Source organism: Euprymna scolopes, chromosome 20 (genome assembly GCF_053919585.1).
Source record: "Euprymna scolopes isolate OS-2025 chromosome 20, ASM5391958v1, whole genome shotgun sequence".
In the NCBI taxonomy this organism is placed as follows: Eukaryota; Metazoa; Mollusca; class Cephalopoda; order Sepiida; family Sepiolidae; genus Euprymna; species Euprymna scolopes.
The window spans coordinates 37,590,006-37,613,107 of record NC_136501.1 but is presented as its reverse complement, the minus strand read 5'-3'; the positions used below and the strand labels follow the sequence as shown (position 1 = coordinate 37,613,107).

General features: G+C 28.3%; 2 protein-coding genes across 6 annotated transcripts in view; one reads left to right on the top strand and one right to left on the bottom strand.

Moving 5' to 3' along the window:
• The window catches only part of LOC145241391 (voltage-dependent calcium channel type A subunit alpha-1-like), a 1,447,749-nt gene that overhangs the window by 213,145 nt on the left and 1,211,502 nt on the right, over window positions 1-23,102 (bottom strand). Inside the window, exons 23-25 of the mRNA XM_080104315.1 lie at window positions 22,526-22,555; window positions 11,580-11,701; window positions 4,567-4,694 (exon numbers count right to left, since the gene is read on the bottom strand). Coding sequence (XP_079960441.1) covers window positions 4,567-4,694; window positions 11,580-11,701; window positions 22,526-22,555 — 280 coding nt within the window. The remainder of the gene's footprint in view (window positions 1-4,566; window positions 4,695-11,579; window positions 11,702-22,525; window positions 22,556-23,102) is intronic.
• The window catches only part of LOC145241393 (uncharacterized), a 421,614-nt gene that overhangs the window by 9,987 nt on the left and 388,525 nt on the right, over window positions 1-23,102 (top strand). The window lies entirely within an intron of this gene.

Here is a 23,102-nt window from a genome sequence, read left to right as displayed (position 1 = left end):
ATATCAAAAGTTAAAGGCAAGGATATGCATAAAAATACATAACAAAAGACAATTTTGTTCATAATTTTAGTTATGATGACCCAAGTGTTATTCATGGTTATGTCGTACAAATTTATTTAATAATATACAGGTGATTAACTTAGAACATGCATTAAAAGTGAATAACATATATGGTGGGATACAATACTACATTGTAAAATGTGATATTGGAATCAACTTTCACAAATCAGATGTTAGGAGCTTATCACAATATATATATATATATATATATATATATATATATATATATATATATATATATATATATATATATATATATATATATAATGTTAGTGGGAGAGAACCATAGCAGAGTGCACAATTTTTAAAAATTAAGAGCGTAATATTTATTTATATATGTATCATAGGATATTAGAACAACATTGTTACCGTCGGTTTTAAATTCAAACAAAGGGCTCCTATGTTGGGTTCTTTTCAGCTTCTGTTTGTGTCTCTTCTTGGAAAATGGATATAGAATTACTCGCCCATGCTGGACTCTCATGAGTCTCTATTTGTTTCTAGCTCCCTGGAAAATGACTATTTTCAGAGATAGACATAAACAGGCTGAAGAAAGTCCAGTAGAAGCTAGAAGTAACATTAAGAAAGAAATAGCGACAGCTAAGAGAGAATTTACTGAAACCACTAAAAAATGCATCGAAGCAAAAAAATTAGGAACTTATGACTTCTGGAAAATCTACAACAGTGTAATAAATAATGGGCAATCAACAATTCCCCCACTAACCAACAATCACGAGGTTGTTTGCTAAGCAACCGAGAAGGCTAACATGCTTGCCAGTTGGTTTGCCTCAAACTTCACACTGGACCCTTCCAACCACCCTCTACCTGACTTTCCTATGTGGACAGACGCCATGCTAGACGATCTGAAAATCACCTCTGCTTAGGTGCATGCTATCATAAAAAACCTTGACACTTCAAAAGCATGTGGACCCGATCTCATCCCAGCTTGTGCTATTAAAAAAGTGCTCAGCCAAAGTAGCTCCAGTTCTCTCCAAACTCTACAACAAATGCCTTAATGAATCTTGCTTTCCAGGCTGTTGGAAAACTGCCTCTGTGGTACCAGTATTCAAGAATTCTGGCGAAAGAACTGACTCATTAAATTAGCGCCCCATTAGCCTCCTCCCACTTTTTGCCAAAATATTTGAGACCTTAATTAACCATGCTCTAGTCCATCACCTTACAGATGCTAAACTTCTGATTGACCAACAATATGGATTTAGACAAGCCCGTTCCACAGCAGACGTCCTAACTGTAATCTCTGAATGTATATAGCATTCACTGGACAAAGCTGGGGAGGGCAGAGTGATAGCTCTAGATATATCTACGGCTTTTGACAGGGTATGGCATGAGGGTCTCCTCAGGAAAATGAGATCATACAGTATCACTGGTAGAATACTTAACATAATTAAATCCTTCTTAGATAAGAGAAAAATCCAGGTTGTCCTTGACGGTCATACATCTAAACAATATGATATAAATGCAGGAGTGTCCAAGGGTCTATTCTTGGATCTCTATTGTTCCTAATATTCATAAATGACCTCCCCGACAAAATTGCCTCTAAGATGGGTATATATGCTGATGACACCACACTCTATAACAGGCACGACAAGAAAACAAATGAACACATATCAAAAGAAATGGTAGAAACACTAGAGGATGACCGCCAATCTGTAGTGGAATGGGGAGAAAAATGGATGGTCACGTTCAATGCCGCCAAGACTAAACTAGTTTCCTTCAATAATTACAAGAAACCTTCTCTACCACCAATAGCAATGGCCAACGACTCTTTATCTGAGAGTACATCTTTCAAACTGCTTGGCCTAATGTTCACAGGAAACATGAGTTGGAACAATTACATTGAAAGTATTGCCAGGACCGCTGCAAAGAAGGTAGGCTCTCTCTACCGTGCTAGAAAACTACTAACATCCGAAAGTATCCTGTACCTCTATAAGGCCACCATTCGCCCATGTATGGAGTATTGCTGTCATATTTGGGCTGGTGCATCTGCTACTAGTCTCTCGCTCGTAGACAAGGTTCAAAAGAGAGTCGCCAATCTGATAGGCCCTGAACTGGCATCTAAGCTTCAGCCTCTGTCCCATCGACGAAATGTTGCATCTCTCTGCCTGTTCTACAAGTATTTTAATGGTGAATGCTCTGACGAACTGCAAGCACTTGTGCCCCCACGACGTGAACACCTTCCAGAAACCCGACAGGCAGCTAAATCCCACCCCCACACAGTAAAGATCCCTAGATGTAAAAGAGCTTTCTACTTCAGTAGTTTCTTCCCCAGAACCGCTAGACTTTGGAATTCCATTCCAGGTCCCTGCTTCCTCAACTGTACTGACATGCAGAAGTTCAAGTGTAACGTGAACCGACATCTTGCTGCCCAAATCCCTACATAGTACCCCAGTAGGTGTTGCCCCTGATAGTAGCCCCCTACACCAAAGTGGCAATGTGCCTTGTTTGGGGTGAAAATGTAATTTAAAAAAAAGCATAGGCGATCAACCATATATCCATTTTCCGAGGAAACGGACACAAGCAGAGGCTGAAGTGAGCCCAACATAGTTTGTTTGAATTTTGAATTTGAAACCAACAGTACTGATGTTGTTCTTATCTTCTGTAATTAATCCATTATATATATATATATATATATATATATATATATATATATATATATATATATATATATATATAAAGTAATTAGCATATCCAAGTGTTAGACATAAGATAATCCCCACAAAGTCATTAAGAGTGTATGAAAAAACTCAACGAGTGTGTTTTAGCAAACACTTAACCTAACTGAAAGTTTGTGTGTATTAATAAAAATATAGCACTTGATATGACAATGACACCTTTTCTGCTTTTTTAGTACTGAGTGATAAAACCTAAAGTCAGAATGCTTTTCTCACCATTTTATGTTGATGTGTTTATTCTTTTATAGAGGCGCAATAAAAATATATTGAATTTTGTGTATCTGTTTCTTTGAGGGGAGGGTACTGAATTTGATAAAAATTGGATCATTAATTTTTTCACAGAATTGTGCATAAAGTTATATGCCCATGAATCCAAAAATCTGATTAGCCATATTTTAGGGGAGGGAGACTAAAAATGTCACTAAATGACAATTTGTTTACAAATATCTAAAATTCAATAGTTGTTATTGAAAATCCACCAAAAATTAAGATTATGGTTATTTACATAAAACAAATACTGATGACGCAGAACAATTTTGCTTTGCATAGAAATTAAAAATTGTACTTTTTCACAAAATTTTAAAAGTAGATTTATTACTTTTTCCCCAAAATTTCTAAATTATAACAATTATGCATTTTTGCACAAATATCTGAAAGTATTTTTATTAGACTTTGCACAAAATCACTCAACATTTGTAATTTTGTTTACATTATTCAAGTAGTAGTAATCAATAACTACACATACTTTTATTGTTTCAATTTGATTTTATAACCTAATACTAAAAAAGTGGTGTCTTTGTTGTAATTTAACTCAAGTTCTATTTTTATCATACAACGAAAACTTTACTTGCACTAGGTCTTTAAAAACTGCAGCATAGAAGTCCATTTTTACAGCAATATGATAAACTTGAGAACACATCTCTGATGTACTTTAAACACTAATATTAAAATATCAGCATTCTATGTTTCCACGAGCTTAAGTATTAGGTTGTATATTTCTCTTTAGCAGTTCCATTGACAGAAAATATTTAGAGTTTATTAGACAATTTGAATCCCACCATTAGTAAAAAATGCCAAATCTATTTAACTTATGTTGAATTAATTTTAATATAACCAAGCAGTTAATATGCAAATCTTGTTTAGATGAAAGAGTTCATTTTATTTGATCGAAATTGTGCAAATAAATTTTTGTGGAAAAGTACTTCAACATAATTTAAATACATCGAAACAAATATAGCATGATATCTAGGGGCATAGTGACAACTAAAATACTATCGAAAATATTTGTAATATATTGTATGAAATGGCCTGTGATTTGTAATTAAAACATTAATAAAATAATATATTGCCAAGATTAATCAAATATAAAAGAAGACAAATTAATTAGCTTATGTTTTTTTTGTTTTGCTTTATATATTTAAAAAAATTATTTTATATCATGCAGTGTAAATACAAAGTATTGTATTTAAGAAATATAAATTAATTTCAGTTCTATAAATTTCTTAGAATTTAAATTAATACCAAAGAAATAAATGTAGGATTAATTGGTGTGCATGATTTTTAGAAACTGAATAAACATTTATCAAAATTGATAATTAAATATAAAAAAGAAACAAATTGAATATCTGTATTTGTTTTTATATGTTTACAATAAACATTGTAAATAAACACTATTATATATAAAAATGCATTAAATTCTAATACCTAAAGTTTTGGATGAATTTAATTTGCCACATATAAAAAATGTTAGAAACAAAAGAACAGCTACTTTCAGTTTACAAGTAAAAGCGATAAAAATATTTTGTGTTCTACTTACTGGATTCATTTAAACTGACATTGTCCAAAGGATCACGTTCCTTTTTTAAATCGGTATCTTTAGCAATCTTATTCCTTTCATCTTTTAGGTTGTTCTGGTTAAGATTAGAGTCCAAACGGGAAGTATTACTGAAAGAAATACTGTAAGTGAAAAACTTTATCTTAACAACCGAATAAACATATGTGAAGAAAAAAGAGGATTAACAAAGTAGCAATCATGGCAATGAGATCCACAAACCGGACTGAAAAATGAAAAAATAAAAAATAAATAAATGTATTAGTTGAAAGCCATAGATTAAAGAAAAAAAAAAATCATCATAAAAACAATCAATCACAATTTAATTATAATAATTTAATTAGTATATGACATCGCTTAAAAATGACTTTATTAGTAAGAAATAACAATAAGAATGGTAATGAAAGTAATAACTAAAATATCAAATTAGTATGGAGGTAGTTAATTTTGAAAATTGAATTTATATATCAATAATTTTCAAGATATTTATTGATATAAATTCATAGCTAATGGAATTTTTAGAATGAACTGGTATTATATAGTTTAAAATAACATTATTGTTTGCATGTAAGCTATTAAAGAATTAAATGTTAACTTTTTAATTATTTTAGAATAAATATGCAAAATAAGAAAAATAATTTAACTGAAAAGTTTAAAAGTAGAAAAAATAATTTAATAAATGCTTACGAAATCTCTTTAGATGAAAGCTGCATTCTATAAAATCAAATGTTTTATATAGTGTTGGTCACTAATCATATCTCACTGACAACAACAGACGGTATTCCCTGGAGTCTGAGTGACAATTATCCCCAGACCACCTGTACTCTCAGCTTCCTTTGATAAGTGTTGTAAATCACTTTCCATCATCATCGTCCATATATACTCATATTCAGCTACCTTTTTTCTTTAAATGCTATATTTGTAGATACTAATATTGAGATTCTGTTAATTCGGGGGGCATTATTATAATTTCGTCCTTGAAGATGCTCATATTGAAAAATGAAAAAAAAAAATTCAATTATAGAAATAAACATAAGTTTTTTTTAAGGATGTTGATTTGAGATTTTAAGATACTAAGTAATTGGTGAACATTGATTGTAGACTCATTACTATTCTTTTAAAACGTATGGAAATAGATTAAGCGAATGTGAAAACTTTTAGAAAAGCTAGAATTATTGGAATATACCATGTCCTTATATAAGCTTTAAAAACAATTTTAATCGAAAATACTTTTTATGTATCTGATGTGTTTAATATTTATGTAACAAGTTGTCTTAAGTTATTGGGTTTGAAGGAGAATAAAAACGAACAGCAAAAGACTAGCTGGATAAAAAAAAGAAAAATTAGGATTTTTTTTAATATAATCACATACCTTGATAGACTGCAATGACAGTGGGTTACATAACTAGAATAGAAACAGGAGAACCAGGGCAGCATTCCACATGTTGATATCTGTGTTCAGGTCCCAAGCATACAACACTAAACACGAAACTTTAAAAATCTATAACAGCACTTAACAGAAATTCAGCACAAAATGAAATTGGCTAAGTAGAACTGAGATGGCTAAATAGTGGCATTTATAAGCAAACATAATAAACACAGCCTTTGTAAGCACATCTGTTAAACAAATAAATCTGTAATTTCCAAGTTTGGTGGCTTTCAAGAGATGCATCCCACTGATTATAAAATCTAATAGGTGATTAGGTTAGGAGATGAAATTCTCCTTTGATTAGATAAAATTTTAAAATAAAATACTCCTTTCTTCTCATTAATAATTATCTATCAATGCTTAGAAACAAACAGAATATATATTCTAATGATTAAAACTAAATTTTATACGAATATATCGACAGATCAATTATACTAATTTGAATGAAATACTACATCTAATAAAAAATAGGCACTGCTTTAAAAATGTTATCTAATAACAAATCAAATAAATCAATGTTAGGATATGTCACTTTTGTTCTGTTTTCTGGCTATTAGTTAAACTTTACCCAAACCTTTTAATAAACTCCATTTTGTGTGCTTGGTTTTTAACAGTTTTTCTCTGCTAGATGAAGCTTTGTTTCCCACTGATCACTTTATCATATCATGTTTTTAAATCACTTTTCTTTCATTCAAATGCAACTCCAATACTTCTAGCCAACGAACCCTTGGGAAACACAGGAAGGGTTGAAAACAAGAGTTGCTACATTAAAAAAAACTCTTTTCAAAAGTATCTAAAGCTAAAGTTAAATACCACATATTTAGAAAAGAGTGTAAGCTTTCTTACAATGGTACATTTTCTCCCCTTTCGACATCGTAATGTACACATACTAATTTAATGAATACCATTTTATTTATAGTACAAATGATTTCTGCAATAAAAAATCAAATGTAAATAGCGAAAATAATCTACACAAGATGTAAAAAACAATTTGATTAAAACATAATGCTAAGTTATAAAAGTAGTAATTGTTTAAAACTGTTTATTATTTATCAGAATGGAATAACTTTTCAGTAAATTGTGTTTTCTTTTTTAAAGCAAACGTTTACTTTATTTGGCATATACAAATAATAAAATGCAGATTTGATTCTTAAATTCAATTTAATATTTACTGAATATATTTTTTAAAAAACAACTAGATAATTACAAATTACAGTTTTGTTTTATTGCTTTCATTTCAGATTTATCTACAAAATTACTTATATGCATTAAAATAAAAATAAACCATTATAAATCATTAGTACAGGCAATTTCTGTATTAAAATCACTTTGAAGTAATCAATATTTAATTAGCTAAACTATTTGCTTTGTAAATTACAATACTATTGTATGCATAAAATAATTATAACTTTAACTAAGTTAGATGAATGACACAAACAATATAAGATATTATTTCTTGATAAATAATTAAAAGAAAAATTTAAATAAGTGTTAAAACTTAAGTGAATTTTAACTTAGGTAATGACATAGTATAATAATAATAATAATAATAATAATAATAATAATAATAATAATTTGTAGTGGAAATTTGTATTTTTGTTGTGTTTTTGCTATAATATCTTACATATGTTTAAGATGTTTATATATTGTGCAATGACTGTAGATTTTGAACTAATCTTTAATAGATTTAATAATTTGATTTATTAAATAGATAAAAAGAACAGAAAGAATTAAATATTATTTTTATTGTTTATAAATTAAATATCCAATCGAAAATATAAATGTAAAAAAAATGCAATAACTATTAAAGGCACTGTCTACAGTTTAAACAGATAATGTGAATATTTAATTCAGGAAAAAAAACATATCCAAGGACAAATTTCTTATTTCATTGTTATATTTTATATAAGGACATATCTTTTATAAGAAAAAGAAATAACCACTCATTTCTGAAATACTTATATATATATATATATATATATATATATATATATATATATATATATATATATATATATATATATATATATATATACATACACACACACACATATATATATATGTATATATATATGTGTATATATATGTGTATATATATGTATATATATATGTGTGTATATATATACATGTATATATATATGTGTGTGTATATATATGTGTGTATATATATATGTGTGTATATATATATGTGTGTATATATATATGTATATATATATATGTGTGTGTGTGTATATATATATATATATATATATATATACTCTTTTAACAAAAACCAAGACTTCAAGAAATGGGTTGATAGCAACAAAAAGTGTATTTCATTACACTTTTTGTTGTTATCAACCCATTTCTTGAAGTCTTAGTTTTTGTTAAAACAGTATATGAATGCTCAATTATGAAATATGATAATTTTGTAGCTTACTTTTAGAGTCATCTCTCCATTTTGGCTTAAATTTATTGGTATATGAACAATTACTGAATTATATTAAACCAGTATAATTCGGAATACTACAAATTTGTATATATATATATATATATATATATATATATATATATATATGTCAAATTAGAAATATACAAAATTTTGACATATTCTTCATTGAATATACCAGTTCTAAAAATAAATTTAACGTCAACAAATTTTAGTGTACGATCGTTCCTGAGACAAAAAATATTTATTATTAAACTTCTTTATGAACATAACATTAGAAACAAAATCATAGAGCATTTCGCCAATAGTTTAGTCAGATATTACTCTAAATACGGACAATAAACCTTAGATATTAAAAAAAAAAAGTATCTACAAGAGTATTAAAACAACAAAATTAATCAATATTTTTCTATCATCTTTCAATATCACTATCAAAATCATTTTCTCCACTCCAAGCACCGGGATCATAGTTTCTGAAAACATACACTAAATCAATGCTGAAAGCAATTTGTATATTCAGCTTTTGGACAAAAAACTATGCATATTGGTCAATGGAATAGGAAAAAAATCTTACTTTACTTGAGATATTTTTATCTTGTGTGTGTGTGTGTGTGTGTGTGTGTGTGTGTGTGTGTGTGTGTGTGTGTGTGTGTGTGTGTGTGTGTGCATGTATCAGATGTAGTTAATCTTTTGCAATACCTGTTGAAATCTGACTCCCATGAAAAGAGAAGTTGTTGCAGGTGTTAAAAAAGTTAATAAATTCACCTATTAAAACAACACAATTGATTCGGATGGGCAAACTGACAAAACTATAAGATGATGTATATCTGCTATATGCAAAGTCTTCAGTTAATTTTACAAAACACAGGGATCCCATCGTATTTGAGAGTGACAGCCTACAACTCACATGTTTAGTATATGGCTGTGAAACATAGTTAACAATGAAAAGATAGTGACATAATTCTGTCTGCAGTGCATCAGATGGAGAAAATTGCTGGTCTCACTCTACGGCCTTCATGAGAAAGTATGTCACACAATGAGGTCTCAACTGGTATGGCTACATTGTCCACTGTCAGCTATCTTAAATGTTCCAAATTAACACAGATGGCCTAAAGCCACATGGTAGTCTGTTTAAGACGTGGGGGGGGGTAACAATTAATGACAAACTGATTCTGGCAGGTGGCATAAGGAAAATAGCAACAGACAGCAAAAGTTGGAAGTTATTCACGAAACGTGTAACCTCCCACATAAGACAGGAAGATAGAAAAAATAATATTAATAATATATATTGGGCCATAGTTTCAGTCATAAATAAGCTTTCAATATATTAAAAACGAAATATTGATTCTTCTCAGATAACTTGATTATTTTATGATTATTTTTGTATTCTATTCAGTCTTTGTTTATCCCTTGTTTCATTTTATTTTATTATGTAGTTTATCAGATTCGCATCCTTACACTCCACACACACACACATGTATACAATGTACGTATAATTCTGAGAAACATAAAATTTACTATATAAATGAGGTTGGATTGAATGAGAGAATTTTAGTTCATATGAAATCTTAATTCTTTGCTTATGTTCTAAAGCATAAACATTTTGAATATCATTTTATGAGCATAAATAAATCCACTTTATATTTTTATAGTACAGTTTTTAGTTATTTTTTATTTATCTTTTCTCTTTATGTTAAAGAATTATTTATACTAATACATTGTTTGCATTCATTATTTATTTTTTGTCTGGTGAGATTGTCTTTAGAACATTTAATGATATTACAATATTAATAAAAAGAGACCAACTTGTTTATTGGAGAAGAAATGAGATTTTTTTCCTAAAATTTATTTTTTCACCCTCTTTATTAACTCACTAACCGATAATTCATAGCTACATTTCATTCGTTGACAAAATCAAACACAAATATTGTTGGTATATTCTAATGACAGCAAGTATATTACAACTATTAATAAATTATCACTTATTCTTTTAATTGTAAATTACTATTCCTTATTATTGTATAGATTCAGTCTATTTCAATATTTCAAAAATGTATATGTGACTTTTATAAATTCGTACAGTTACTGCTGTAAAAAATCATTACTTTGTTAAAGCATTTCTCACAAAAACAACAAAAGAAAACCAAAAGAAAAAAGCATAACATGAAATAACAAGAAGAGTAAAACAAAAATAAACTAGCCGAGTGTTATAAGGTTGATATTAGGGACTGTAACAATATTGAACAAATAGTATTTCATTTAGAAGTAATTTATTCCTGAATATATATATATATATATATATATATATATATATATACATATACATATATATATATATATATATATATATATATATATATATATATATATGCATGCCAAAATTAATATTGCCAGACATTTTTTTGTTATTCAGTAATTATGTAAATAGTACTGAATACATAATCAAAACTTTATAGAACATAATTAATGGTATGCTGAATGGCTACGTAAATGTAGTCATGAGCCTAGAATTGGAACATGAGTTTTATTAATATTATATGTATGGGATATATATGTGTGTGTGTGTGTCTTAGGCATTATCATATAGATATAGTATCTATATATAAATGTGTGTGTGTATATTTCGTATGAATATATATATGCATATATGTGAGTACACGTTTTACTGGGATTCAATTCTATAATCATAGACATATGAATGTGTGTGGTAGTGCACGAAAATTCTGTTAAGATTAAAAAAAATGTGTATCCATGTGTGCATGCATTTATATTTATTTTTTCTTAAATAAAATATCATTTTCAGAAATCATCAATAATTTCATTGAAAACAATTAAGAGAAAAGTCAATTGCCATTAAAATAACAAATCTGCTGCAAATAATCATATTTTAATATAATACATGGAAAATAAAAAGGCAATAACACACACAAAAGGTAAAATATTTCATAAAGCCAAAATTTCAATAGTAATTCAAATAATAATAATAATGATAAAAAATAATAATAATACTAATACTAATAATTATAATAATAAAAAATAATAATAGTAATAATAATGATGATGATAATAATAATAATAATAAAAAATCACCCTTCTGTTGTTTCCTTTGATGACTTCTTTAGTTGAAATTGTTATACTTACTAAGGAAAATTCCCAGTTTTTAGGTCTTCATTATTCTGTGGTGATGGAGGGCAGATGTTCACTTGTGGAGGTGTTAGTCCATACTGGTCAGGACATAAATCTTTTTCAATTTCTTCCATACGCTGATGTAAGACAGTAAGATGAACGGTATGTGATTATTAAAATTCATTATTTAAAAATCAGATAAGTATTTTTAAATAAAATGATTAGTATTTTAAACAGAAAACTAATCTTTTCACATTACTAAATACAAAAATTTGAGCAAACATGATACTAATGATTTTGCAACGAATTATTACGAAAGAATTTCTTTTTAAAATTTAGTGGATATAACTTATTCATTCAAACATTTAATCTTTAATAAACACCAAAAAATAATATACTTGAATTGAGAACCAATATAGATTTATTCTTTCTATTACATGATTACTATTTTTAGATCACAAATATGGTTGACGTAGAAGACCATTTTTTAGTTTCTTGTGATTTGAGTGTAAATTCCACCAAGCTGTATATGTACATGTGTGTGTGTGTGTGTGTATCTATATATGTGTGTATATCCATATGTGCTTGTACTTATGTGCATATATGCACATATATGTTTGTGTGGGTATATATATGTTTATATTGCTGTTACAAAATAATAATTTATCTGATCATGCAAACATGATTAATATGAAAATAAAACATTACTAATGTATCTTTAATACGTTGGCAGTCTAAAATACTCATACCATAATAAAAGACAAAACTATTATATCTATTTTGCAATCACAACTTTACAATACTTACACAATAAAAAATTAACATAGTTTTGGATTTAGCTTTATTTAAAGTTAGTGTGACACTGAGATATATAAAACCGTGGAACCTCATAAAAATATTTCAGATGGCATAAACATTTGTATACTTTTTGATTATTCAATAGAAATTTGGAAAATATAAATTATTTAAGCACTTATAGTTGAATTTTGTTTCTCGGTTACTTAGGAATTAATCAAATTAAATTTTTTTCTCTCAAAGTTTGGCTTTAAAAATTGACATATACACAAATATATATGTTGATTATAAAGTCAACTAAAAACAATAAAAATAATTTGTAATTGTTTTCAATGATGCAGAAATCAGTTTCCATACTTTTGTTTCTGGTAGAAGGTCTGACTATGATGAAAGTAAAAAGAAGTACAACAAAAAATGATCAAATATTAGTAAATATGAATACAGAAAAATACACAAAGTAAATAAGCATAGAAGGAACAACATTTTCAGCTGTTTTTGTATTGAATCCGTTCATAATGACATTTGCAGCAATTTTTTTTATCTAGTTATATGTGGTAAATTGAATAAATATACAACAGAATGGATATCATGACTGGCAAAAGAAATCAAAATCAAAATTTTGTGGAAATATTTATACTTAATATTATTTTTCTTTATCTAAGTTTTTTAAGCAAGTGAATATTGAATTATATATATATATATATATATATATATATATATATATATATATATATGATGAAAATGATGGAAATAGTATTCCGACAAAATAGAGAAAATAAAAAGGAACAAACCGTATTATGTGTTCATCAACGTTTCGTTTTTATTTCGAGACTTCCTCTGAGGAAGTCTCGAAATAAAGACGAAACGTTGATGAACACATAATACGGTTTGTTCCTTTTTATTTTCTCTCTCTCTCTCTCTCTCTCTCTCTCTCTCTCTATATATATATATATATATATATATATATATATATATGTATAAAAATAAAATAAAAATACGAGCGATAGTTGACGTTATGTTGTTTTGAAGAAAGAAAAACCGAATGAAATTATGAAATAATCAACGTTTCGTCCCTATTTCAGAGGACATCTTCAGGATATTAAAAGGAAAAATGCAAAAGAAGAAAATGATCATAGGCCATTCCTTATATCTCTTCTGTGTTCGTAAAGTCTTAGTTTCAGTTTAAGCTGTGTCTCACCTATGTACGCTTGTTGACAGTTTTACATGGGATGGAATATATACCGGCGTCGGATGTGAGGGTTTTGGGAGAGTGCTTGGTAGTTTTTAATGTCTCTTTTATCGTTGTGGAAGTTGTTTGTATCAAGTGAAAACCAAGTCTGATGAGAGTGTCGTAGATTTGTGTATTTTTAGTGTGGGTAGGAATGAAAAGATGTCTGTTTAATAGTGAGGTATTTGTTTTATTTTTCTGTCTGTTTATATTATAGTGTGTTTTTGTAGCTTTTTTCTTTGCTTAAGAAATGAAATAGGATGGGTACTGTAGTTTTTTTAAAACATTCGTAATGTATTGAAACATTCGTAATGTATTGAGTAGATTGAGGCATTTTTTGATTGTAATAATTGTGTAGAGGGAAATTATATCTAAATTATGCATGGTTTTATTTTGTATGTCCATATTTTTTATTCTATTTAAGAGGTCACCAGAGTTTTTAATATGTGAAGTGCTGATAGTGCCCATTAGTGGAGTTAAAATTTGGGCAATAGCTCGTGCTAATTTATGGGTGACGCTTCTGATGCTAGATACGATATATATATATTCCATCCCATGTAACAACTGTCAACAAGCGTACATAGACTTACGAACACAGAAGAGATATAAGGAATGGTAACGCCCTAAATGAACTCTTTTGCCGTTGTGCAGAACACGATCATTCATTTAATTTAGATCATGTAAAAATTATAAAATACGTGATAGATAGAGCTAAAAGAAGACTTTTAGAATCAGCACTAATACTATTACGCAAAGAAATGGCTTCTACCATTTATCCCCTAGTATAGGGAAAATAATAATCAAAGAACAAAATATCAAAACAGATTCTGGTTAACCGTTTTTCCTTAATCCTTAAATACTTCAACAAAATGAATAAGTTTAGAGTAAAAAAAAAAAGTGTACATATTTATTTAACGCATTTTTAAAAGTGTATATATAGACATTGAACAACCCAACCTTCCCATACACACACATATGTTTTCCTTCCCAATATGGGTAGAATTCTAACACTTTTTTCTTTCCATTTTCGTATGGCCTATGATCATTTTCTTCTTTTGCATTTTTCCTTTTAATATCCTGAAGATGTCCTCTGAAATAGGGACGAAACGTTAATTATTTCATAATTTCATTCGGTTTTTCTTTTTTCAAAACAACACACACACACACACACCTACACACACACACACACACACACACACACACACACACACACACACACACATATGAGTTTTCATTTTCAGAAGTTCTCTTTGCTATGTTGTTAGTGTTGATTAAGTTGTTTTTATTATCTTGTTTGGTAGCTTTAGAAAAAAGGAAAAAGAAAAGCATGTGTAATCGACAATAAATAAATAAATAAATAAAATTTATGGAAAACAAAGTTATATAAAATTATAAATGTAATTTTAATCCTCCATATTGTATAAATAAATGTGTTTCTTTATAAAAAATAGAATCCCTTATAAAAAATTTGACATTTTTAACTTAGAAAAGCTCATTCAATCGGTTTGTGCAAAAACTCTTTGTATGTATGTATGTATGTATGTATGTATGTATGTATGTATAAATACTCATTCTATAAATGATTTGTTTACACCCTCACTCATGTACACACACAAACACATGTGCATATGTATAGACATGAATATTCAATAAATTCAGTATATGTAGAAGCTTACATGAAATAAAACTTAATATTAAAAACATTTCTACAAAATCTTATTTTTTTATTTGTCTTTGCAGTCGTTATTTCCATCAGTTGTGAGGTATAACATTTTCAAAAAAAAAAAATATCTCCAAATAAAACAAACAAATAAAAATTCAAGAAGAATAAAAAGAGAGATGGCGATAAATCTGCGAACTGAAAATTCAGTCTCATAGCATTGAACAAAACCACAAATTCTTAACATAAAACATAGGCTAGTTGACATAATTCACAAATTAAGCAGAGATTAAAACAAAAATAAAACAAAACAAAAAAAAAAAAATTAAAAAAACACCTCCCCTTCACCAAATCCAAACAAGCTTCTAATATTTATATTTATGTTCTGCTAATTTGTTGAACAATCAAATCAATAATGGATAAAAGGATGATACTATTTTTAATTGTAAGAAGAGTCCTTGTTTCAAGAGTTATTTGAACTGTTGAACTCATTCTTAAGGGAATGGGTAGAGTTGTAATCATAATTGATGTTTAAAACCTGCTTCTCTAATTTTTATAGTAATATTCTCTGATTTTAATAGAGAGTCACTCTAGAATGCCAACATCGAATGCAAACTTTTAAAACTATGGCATAATTTATTTATTTTAATAATATTATATTTTTTTAGTTTTGATTACTCTTTCATACACACAAACTTATCTTGCTTTTACCCCCATTTCCCAGTTAATAAAAACACCATTGACCGCAGATAACTGATTTCATAGAAAGAACCCTAAAACTTAGGAAAAAGCTGTTTAGAAAAAGGGAAAACATTTTTAAAATTTTCAATCCAGAGGGAATGAACCATGTCATGAATGGATTGATATATAACATCTCAGCTAGTCTAGAAAATATTTTAAATTAAAACCCCTGATAATATTGTACTTCAGATAGATGGAACACAAAAATCCAGGGTAGTAATCTTTATAGAAAAGACAAATCTAAAAAGAAAAAAAGAAACACTTAGAACTAAATGGGATAGTGGACTGTGACATACCACCATCATGATTATGTGAAAAAAAATAACCCCTTTCAATGTTAATCAATAAATATTCTTTATTGCCAAATATTTGGAACTTAGTCATCAGGATCGTAACTTTTTTGTGAACCAAGACAGAAATAAACTTTTGTATAAAAATATCACAACTTGTATCGAAGAAGTGATAAGTCTGAAGTAAAATCTCTGAAACGCCTATCTTATTGGGTTGATGAAACCTCAAATCCAGAATAATAGTGTTGAAATAGTAAACACCTAACAAAATTTATTCAAAGTTTGATAGGAAAGTCCTTGTCAATCAATGGATAGTACGCTAATGCAACATATTAAAAATGACAGACAATTGAAATGATTTGGCATGTAATACCGTTGTGAATTTACCAAAAATATACAGATCTTTTAGTAGATCTTAATATATGTCAGTCATGAAACTGGGAGGTTTGTATGAAAATTACAGGTTAATTTTATTTTATTGTTATCATATTTCAACGAAATCAGTTAACACTCTTTGGATTCTTAAAAAGATAGTATAATTGATCATCTGAAATATTACAGTAATAATATAAGCTCCACAAAGAATGAGTTCAATAGTTTGAAAAACTCTCGGAATGGAAAGATAATCTTGTAGTCTTGATAGGAAGTGCCTGTCCTTTTCTTAGCTATTGAAGCATTTAACAAGAGCCCAGCATTAGTTGCAGCCCGCATAAGGTTTAACAGATAGCCGGTACTAATCTAAGCAGGTCTAAAAAATGTGAATTCCAGTTCAAAAGTACACAAATGATTTCTAGTTAGGCTTTGAAATTTGACATAATTACAAACATTTTCTCCTTTTAAAATAAATTGGAATATCTACCAAATATTATAACCTCTGTCTTATAATAATTATTGAATTTGATATTTTAAATTTGAACCGAAATAGTGGTACGGTTTGTTATCAAGATAAGACAAAGTTGTTGGAAAGAAAATTGTCTATATATTAATTATAAATAAATTAAAATAACATGATTTAATTTTAAGCATTAAAAAAAAACTTAAGCAATGCCAGAGTTAGACATAAGCAAATGAACTCATAAATTAGAGCCTCTCGATCTGCAGGAGTTTTAATACTATCCCAACTTTTATTTGTGGCGTTATCTCAAAGATAACATCTACCAATGCAATCTCCACACTATTTTTGAACTGACGAAAGTCATGCCTTGAGAACTGTGTGTCAGATTTATTGACAATTTTGCATATCGGATTGAAATGTTCTTGTAACTGAACGGTGATAAAACAAAGACTGTTGGATATTTTGTGCTTAGTGTAGTTATTTTTATATAGAGGTCTTTTATCTATTCTTTAAGGAACACATTTGATAAGCATTTCCCCAAATTTTTCAATCAAAAGAAATATATGAACATAAAATAATTACCATAGAAAAAAATTTATACTATTTGAAAACTTTTTAATTAAAAGAAAAATTAATAATTATATGACACTAATTTTCTTAAAATATTTTCAGTTGAGGAAAATATAAGTTTAAAACTTAATGATAATCATGTTGTTTTTACAAAAATTTTGATTTTAAATTCAAAATTATGATATTTTGTTCAAAATAATTTTAGTTTTATTTAATTTAAATAATCTGCAAACAAACAAAATAATAATAAAAACTGTTTGAAAATAACTAATTACTGACCCTATGATTAATGTGCTTTGTTCGGTTAATGCTTGTGTTAAAACATTTTACTATAAACATTTTTCCTTGAATTTGTTAAAGAAATAAATTACTGATAACTGGAATTCACATTATCATGCTTGGCTTCTACAAAAAAATCCTAAGGAAGAAAAATACAATTTTGGTAAACTGACAATGCCTGTTGAAAAGAGGAAATATTTTAACTGATAAAACTAATAGGCGGAAATCAACTACAAAGCTAACATTTTTTGTTTTAATCCATGCTCCAATTGATAGCAGTTTAAACGAACGCATTATCCTAAGGCATTATTATCCAACATAAGACCACTGAAAATCATTTGATTTTATAAACATTTTGTAGCTAGTTTCCTTTTTCCTCTTTAGACGAAAAATGAAAAGGTGAAGAAAAGATGCTGCCACTTGAGTAAGTTTTCCTGCAGAAAGACTATATGTTGGCACAAATATCATTTTAATGCTTTGGTTATGAACCACTACTATTTATTGTGTATATGAGTTCTGAAATAATAAGATTAAAGAATGTTATGGTGAATAATTGTGGAAATTGGAATTATTTTTTTAAAAGATATATCAACACAGATGTTAAGTGATTACCATGATATTTTATAAGGATTTTAAAAGGATATTTTATGGAAAATAACCCTTTACAAGTAAACCATTTTTTATTATTTCTTCATTTCTCCAAATATATTCCATTTCCTTTAAAGCAGACAGGTTGTTTGTTAACTGTGATACCACCCAAAGCATTGATATTATGTTACAGGACAAATGAAATCTTACTTGCCATGAAAGGGGGTAAAATGTTTCTTCTTCATGACAAGGGGATGAACCATCAGCTTGATGGGTACATTTGAAACTCTCCTTGATGATTAAGCTGGGACATTTGGCAGTAGGAGCTCGGATCATATTCGCAGTATCATATGTTAATCTATTAAAACTGAATTTGGTCTACAGAAAGTGCCTTTGTAGGGCGACTTCTGAATCTATGGGTGAAACTTAGGACAATATTTTTGTCAATAAGGGTTAATCTCCTGTGTGATTTTCGCAAATGTCAATAATTTGATGAACTTTTGATATGAACAGTCTGCTGTACTCAGGTAAAGAATAGCACTTGCTTTAGAAATTTGTAGAGTTACTACATTGGACTTGTTTGTAGATTGAGAAATATTTTGGTAGACACACCTCATCTGGTTATCATTGACAACTCTCAGTATACGAAGAGAGATAGGGCTGGCAGCATAAAGGGTTGTGGGATGTCATATTATCTAACACTTTTGTATCCTAAGGCTGTATAAATTCTGCCAAGTAGTCATGTTCTAAACTAGATATCTAGAAACAATAGATACAGAGAAATGCAAAAAGACTATTCTCAATTTTTCTTGGCAACAGGATGCCCAAAATATTGTCTACAATATAACAATAGTAACGTTATATCTTATCAGCTTTTATTTTTCAAATACGCATAGAAATTGATTCACAAAATAAAATAAATTAATAGAAACTGTTTTCCAATATAGTTTACTAAATATTATAGAATAGAAGTATGAGATAACTGATAGCTGCACGGCCTATATGCTGTTAATAATGGTTTCGATTTATTTTAAGAAGGGTTTGCTATATGTAAAGTTGCATGACAAAGAACTCGAACGAGATGATCTCACTATGCATTGTTAATGTCAGATTAATAATTATGCCATTATATACTGTAAGAATGTTATGCCCTTTCACTATTATGACCCAATGCATTAAATTATCTCCTGCTAAATATCCTTTACTACACTTTTTCATTTATGTTAAATTATTTTTTCCATTTTTCTTTTGTAAAGCATGTTTTGTTTTGGGAAACACCATGAATAGGCAAATAGACTATAGTAGAACTCAAATGGTTCATATCAATTCATGTAAAACAATTACGAAATTAGACAAATTTACAAGACTGGTATTTATATTCCATTATCTATTTATGTCATCATAATTTAATGTCCATCAACGCTACATGAAAACATTATTGATTTAAAAATATCGAATGCATGAATTTAATGATGTAAAAATGATATATATATATATATATATATATATATATATATATATATATATATATATATGTGTGTATGTTTATATATATATGTATGTGTATACATATATACAGACCCATACACACACACACTATATATATATATATATATATATATATATATATATATATATATATATATATAGTGCAAGGTTTTGTTGAAAATTCAAAGACTCATGTTTTCTTTTTTATAACCTTCGTTTATTTCCTGGATTTTTCCATTACAGCTGTTTCATTAATTTAATGAGTGGCAATTTTACGATTTATGTTTCCGTAAAAATATCCTGTCCCCACCAACTTCTTCAGATGTTTATCCATCAGATTTTTACAACAAATGACGAAGCTGGTCAAATCTCTCCTCATCTTCAAAGGATATCTTCCTAGCGGAAACAAAATGTAAATTCATTCTGGACTCACAGCAATAAATTTCCTATATACTGCTCTGGCTACACATTGAGCACTCTCGTCCGGTTTTTTGACCACTGAATATATATATATATATATATATATATATATATATATATATATATATATATATATATATATATATAATGTTTATTATACAAACATTATTGATTACATGTGTATACATGTTTTAGTGAAATCCGAATTCAAGGATAACACCTCATTAGACCAAAAAAGAATCGATCTTAAAATATTTGTACTGTTTTTTTTTTTGTTTTCTCAATTTCATTCATCCAGAGGAAGTCTCAAAATAAAAACGAAACGTTGATGAACACATAGCTCGGTTGTTTCCCCACTCTCTCTCTCTCTCTCTCTATATATATATATATATATATATATATATATATATATATATATATATATATATATATATACCGTAAATTTTGGCGTATAAGACGACCTTTAAATTTAAAAAATCATCTTTAAAAACCAATATTTCATAAGATACCGGGTGTTGCAATCTCTAGCATAGACTAGGCAAACATGGTTTCGTGACTTAGCAGTCGTCTTATACAACCGATATAGGAGAAATTTATTCAAATTTGCTCCAATTTTGTACCTCATCTTATCTGACGGTCGCCTTATATGCCGAAATATACGGTAGAGTCAGAAAATAATTTTTAAATTAATCACTGGTGATATACTGCATGCTGTATTAATACGAATATGTCACACTTACTAACACTATTATTTAACAAACAATTTCTATAGTGTGCAAATTATTTTTTGTTAAAGTGGTTGGTCTGCAGTCAATCTGCTGTTATAATATGTGTCGATTTACCATGTAGCCTACTATCAGTTTTCTAATGTAGTGTGCAGTCTGTAGTAAACATGACAGGTTTAGAGTTGAAGAGCATAATGGAGTTTTGAAACTAAATAATTAATCCATTTTTAGATCTTATGCTAGTCTATTTATTTTGCAAATTATTTTATTTTACATTGTTTTGTTATTTGCTTATCTAGTGTGTTTCTTTATAGTTTTCACTTGAATTAGTTTATAACCAGTCCTTTTTGTTTAATTACATTTTCTACGTTGTAGAGTGCATTTTGATTTTAGGCAAATCATGAATATGATTATCGAACACATACTTCAGTAGTATAATTTATTAAATTAAATGTGTTTATATTGGAAATGAAGTAACGATTCTTTGCAAGAACCGTTGATTCATGGAGGTGGAGAAAAACGTCCAGCTTTCCACCTACGGACACTCGTTCGACATATAAAACCAGAAAAATAAAGTTTAAAACTGAAGTATTTAAACTTGAGGTTATTTGCATAAGACTATTTGCAGATTCTAAATCAAAATAGCCTAGTCTAAAACTTTATTTTTCAATAAAATTTTGAAATACCTCACTTGATTAAAGAATGTTATAAAAATCAAATTTTCTGTTCTAAAATTTTTTAGATAAGGATTAACAATTTAAATTATTTTGATTTTTGGATTACAAGTCTCATATTGGTTCTTATATTTACAACGTTTCACCTTCTTTTACTTTCTTCAGGTGTATCTTTTCGAACTTGGAAACCATTTCACTAAACTTGGAAATCTTTCTATCAAATTAGGGAACGTGTAGGTAATTTTAAGTTGACCTTTTTTTAATCCAGCCATGATCGTGTTGTATTACAGTATTATAATAAGAATTTAACCTTTAAAATACAAAAGATTGTCACTTAGAATTGATTGTGGACAAATAACCAATTAATTCTAAGTGATGATCTTCTAAAGATTAAAGGTTCAATCCTTCTACAAACGATAATAATGAAGAGGTTCAGAAGTTATATCGACTGAAAGATTGTGGGTATAACAACCAAGATGAGAATAATAGTTCAAATAATAGAAATTATCAATCCTCATCTAAAAATTTCTGAAACATAAGGGTGAAATAATGTATCTGAAATATAGATATTAATATAGAGCACTGAGATAACACGACAACGGCAGGGAAGGATTTTCAGTGTGCTACTGTTCTGATAACAGTTGGGATATATATGTATATATACATACTGCAAGTTTTTCCTTTTCAGCAGCCTCTTCCTGCTTGTCAGAAACAAAAGTGAATTACTTTTTTAGTACATACCTGAGACACTTATATCACATAAACATTACTTGTTCAGTACTATCAATACTAACATTTTCTATGACTACTACATAGACACAAGGGCAGGCATGACTAAAATGTAGAACTGGTAATAAAACACACACACGCACCCACACACTCGCACACACATGCACACAGATATGCATTTTTTAAACTAATACAACCGAGAACAAAAAATAACAAATGAAAAACCTAGAACATGATAAAAATTAACAGAATTTTATTTTCCTTTTTTTCAGAATTAGATAATCATTTTTTTTCTTCCTTTTTTTCTGTTCTAATACGACATTGATATTTAAAATTAAGCCCCATGCACCGTGGTTTACTTTTAGTGTTTAACCACTTTTACAACCCGACACGAAAAAAGAAAACAAACAAAATATCTAAATTATAACAAAAGCAAAAAATGGCTACAATCATCTGAGCACCGATGAAATGTTATTTAAAAAGCAAACCACTTTAAACTAAGCCAAAAATGTTAAT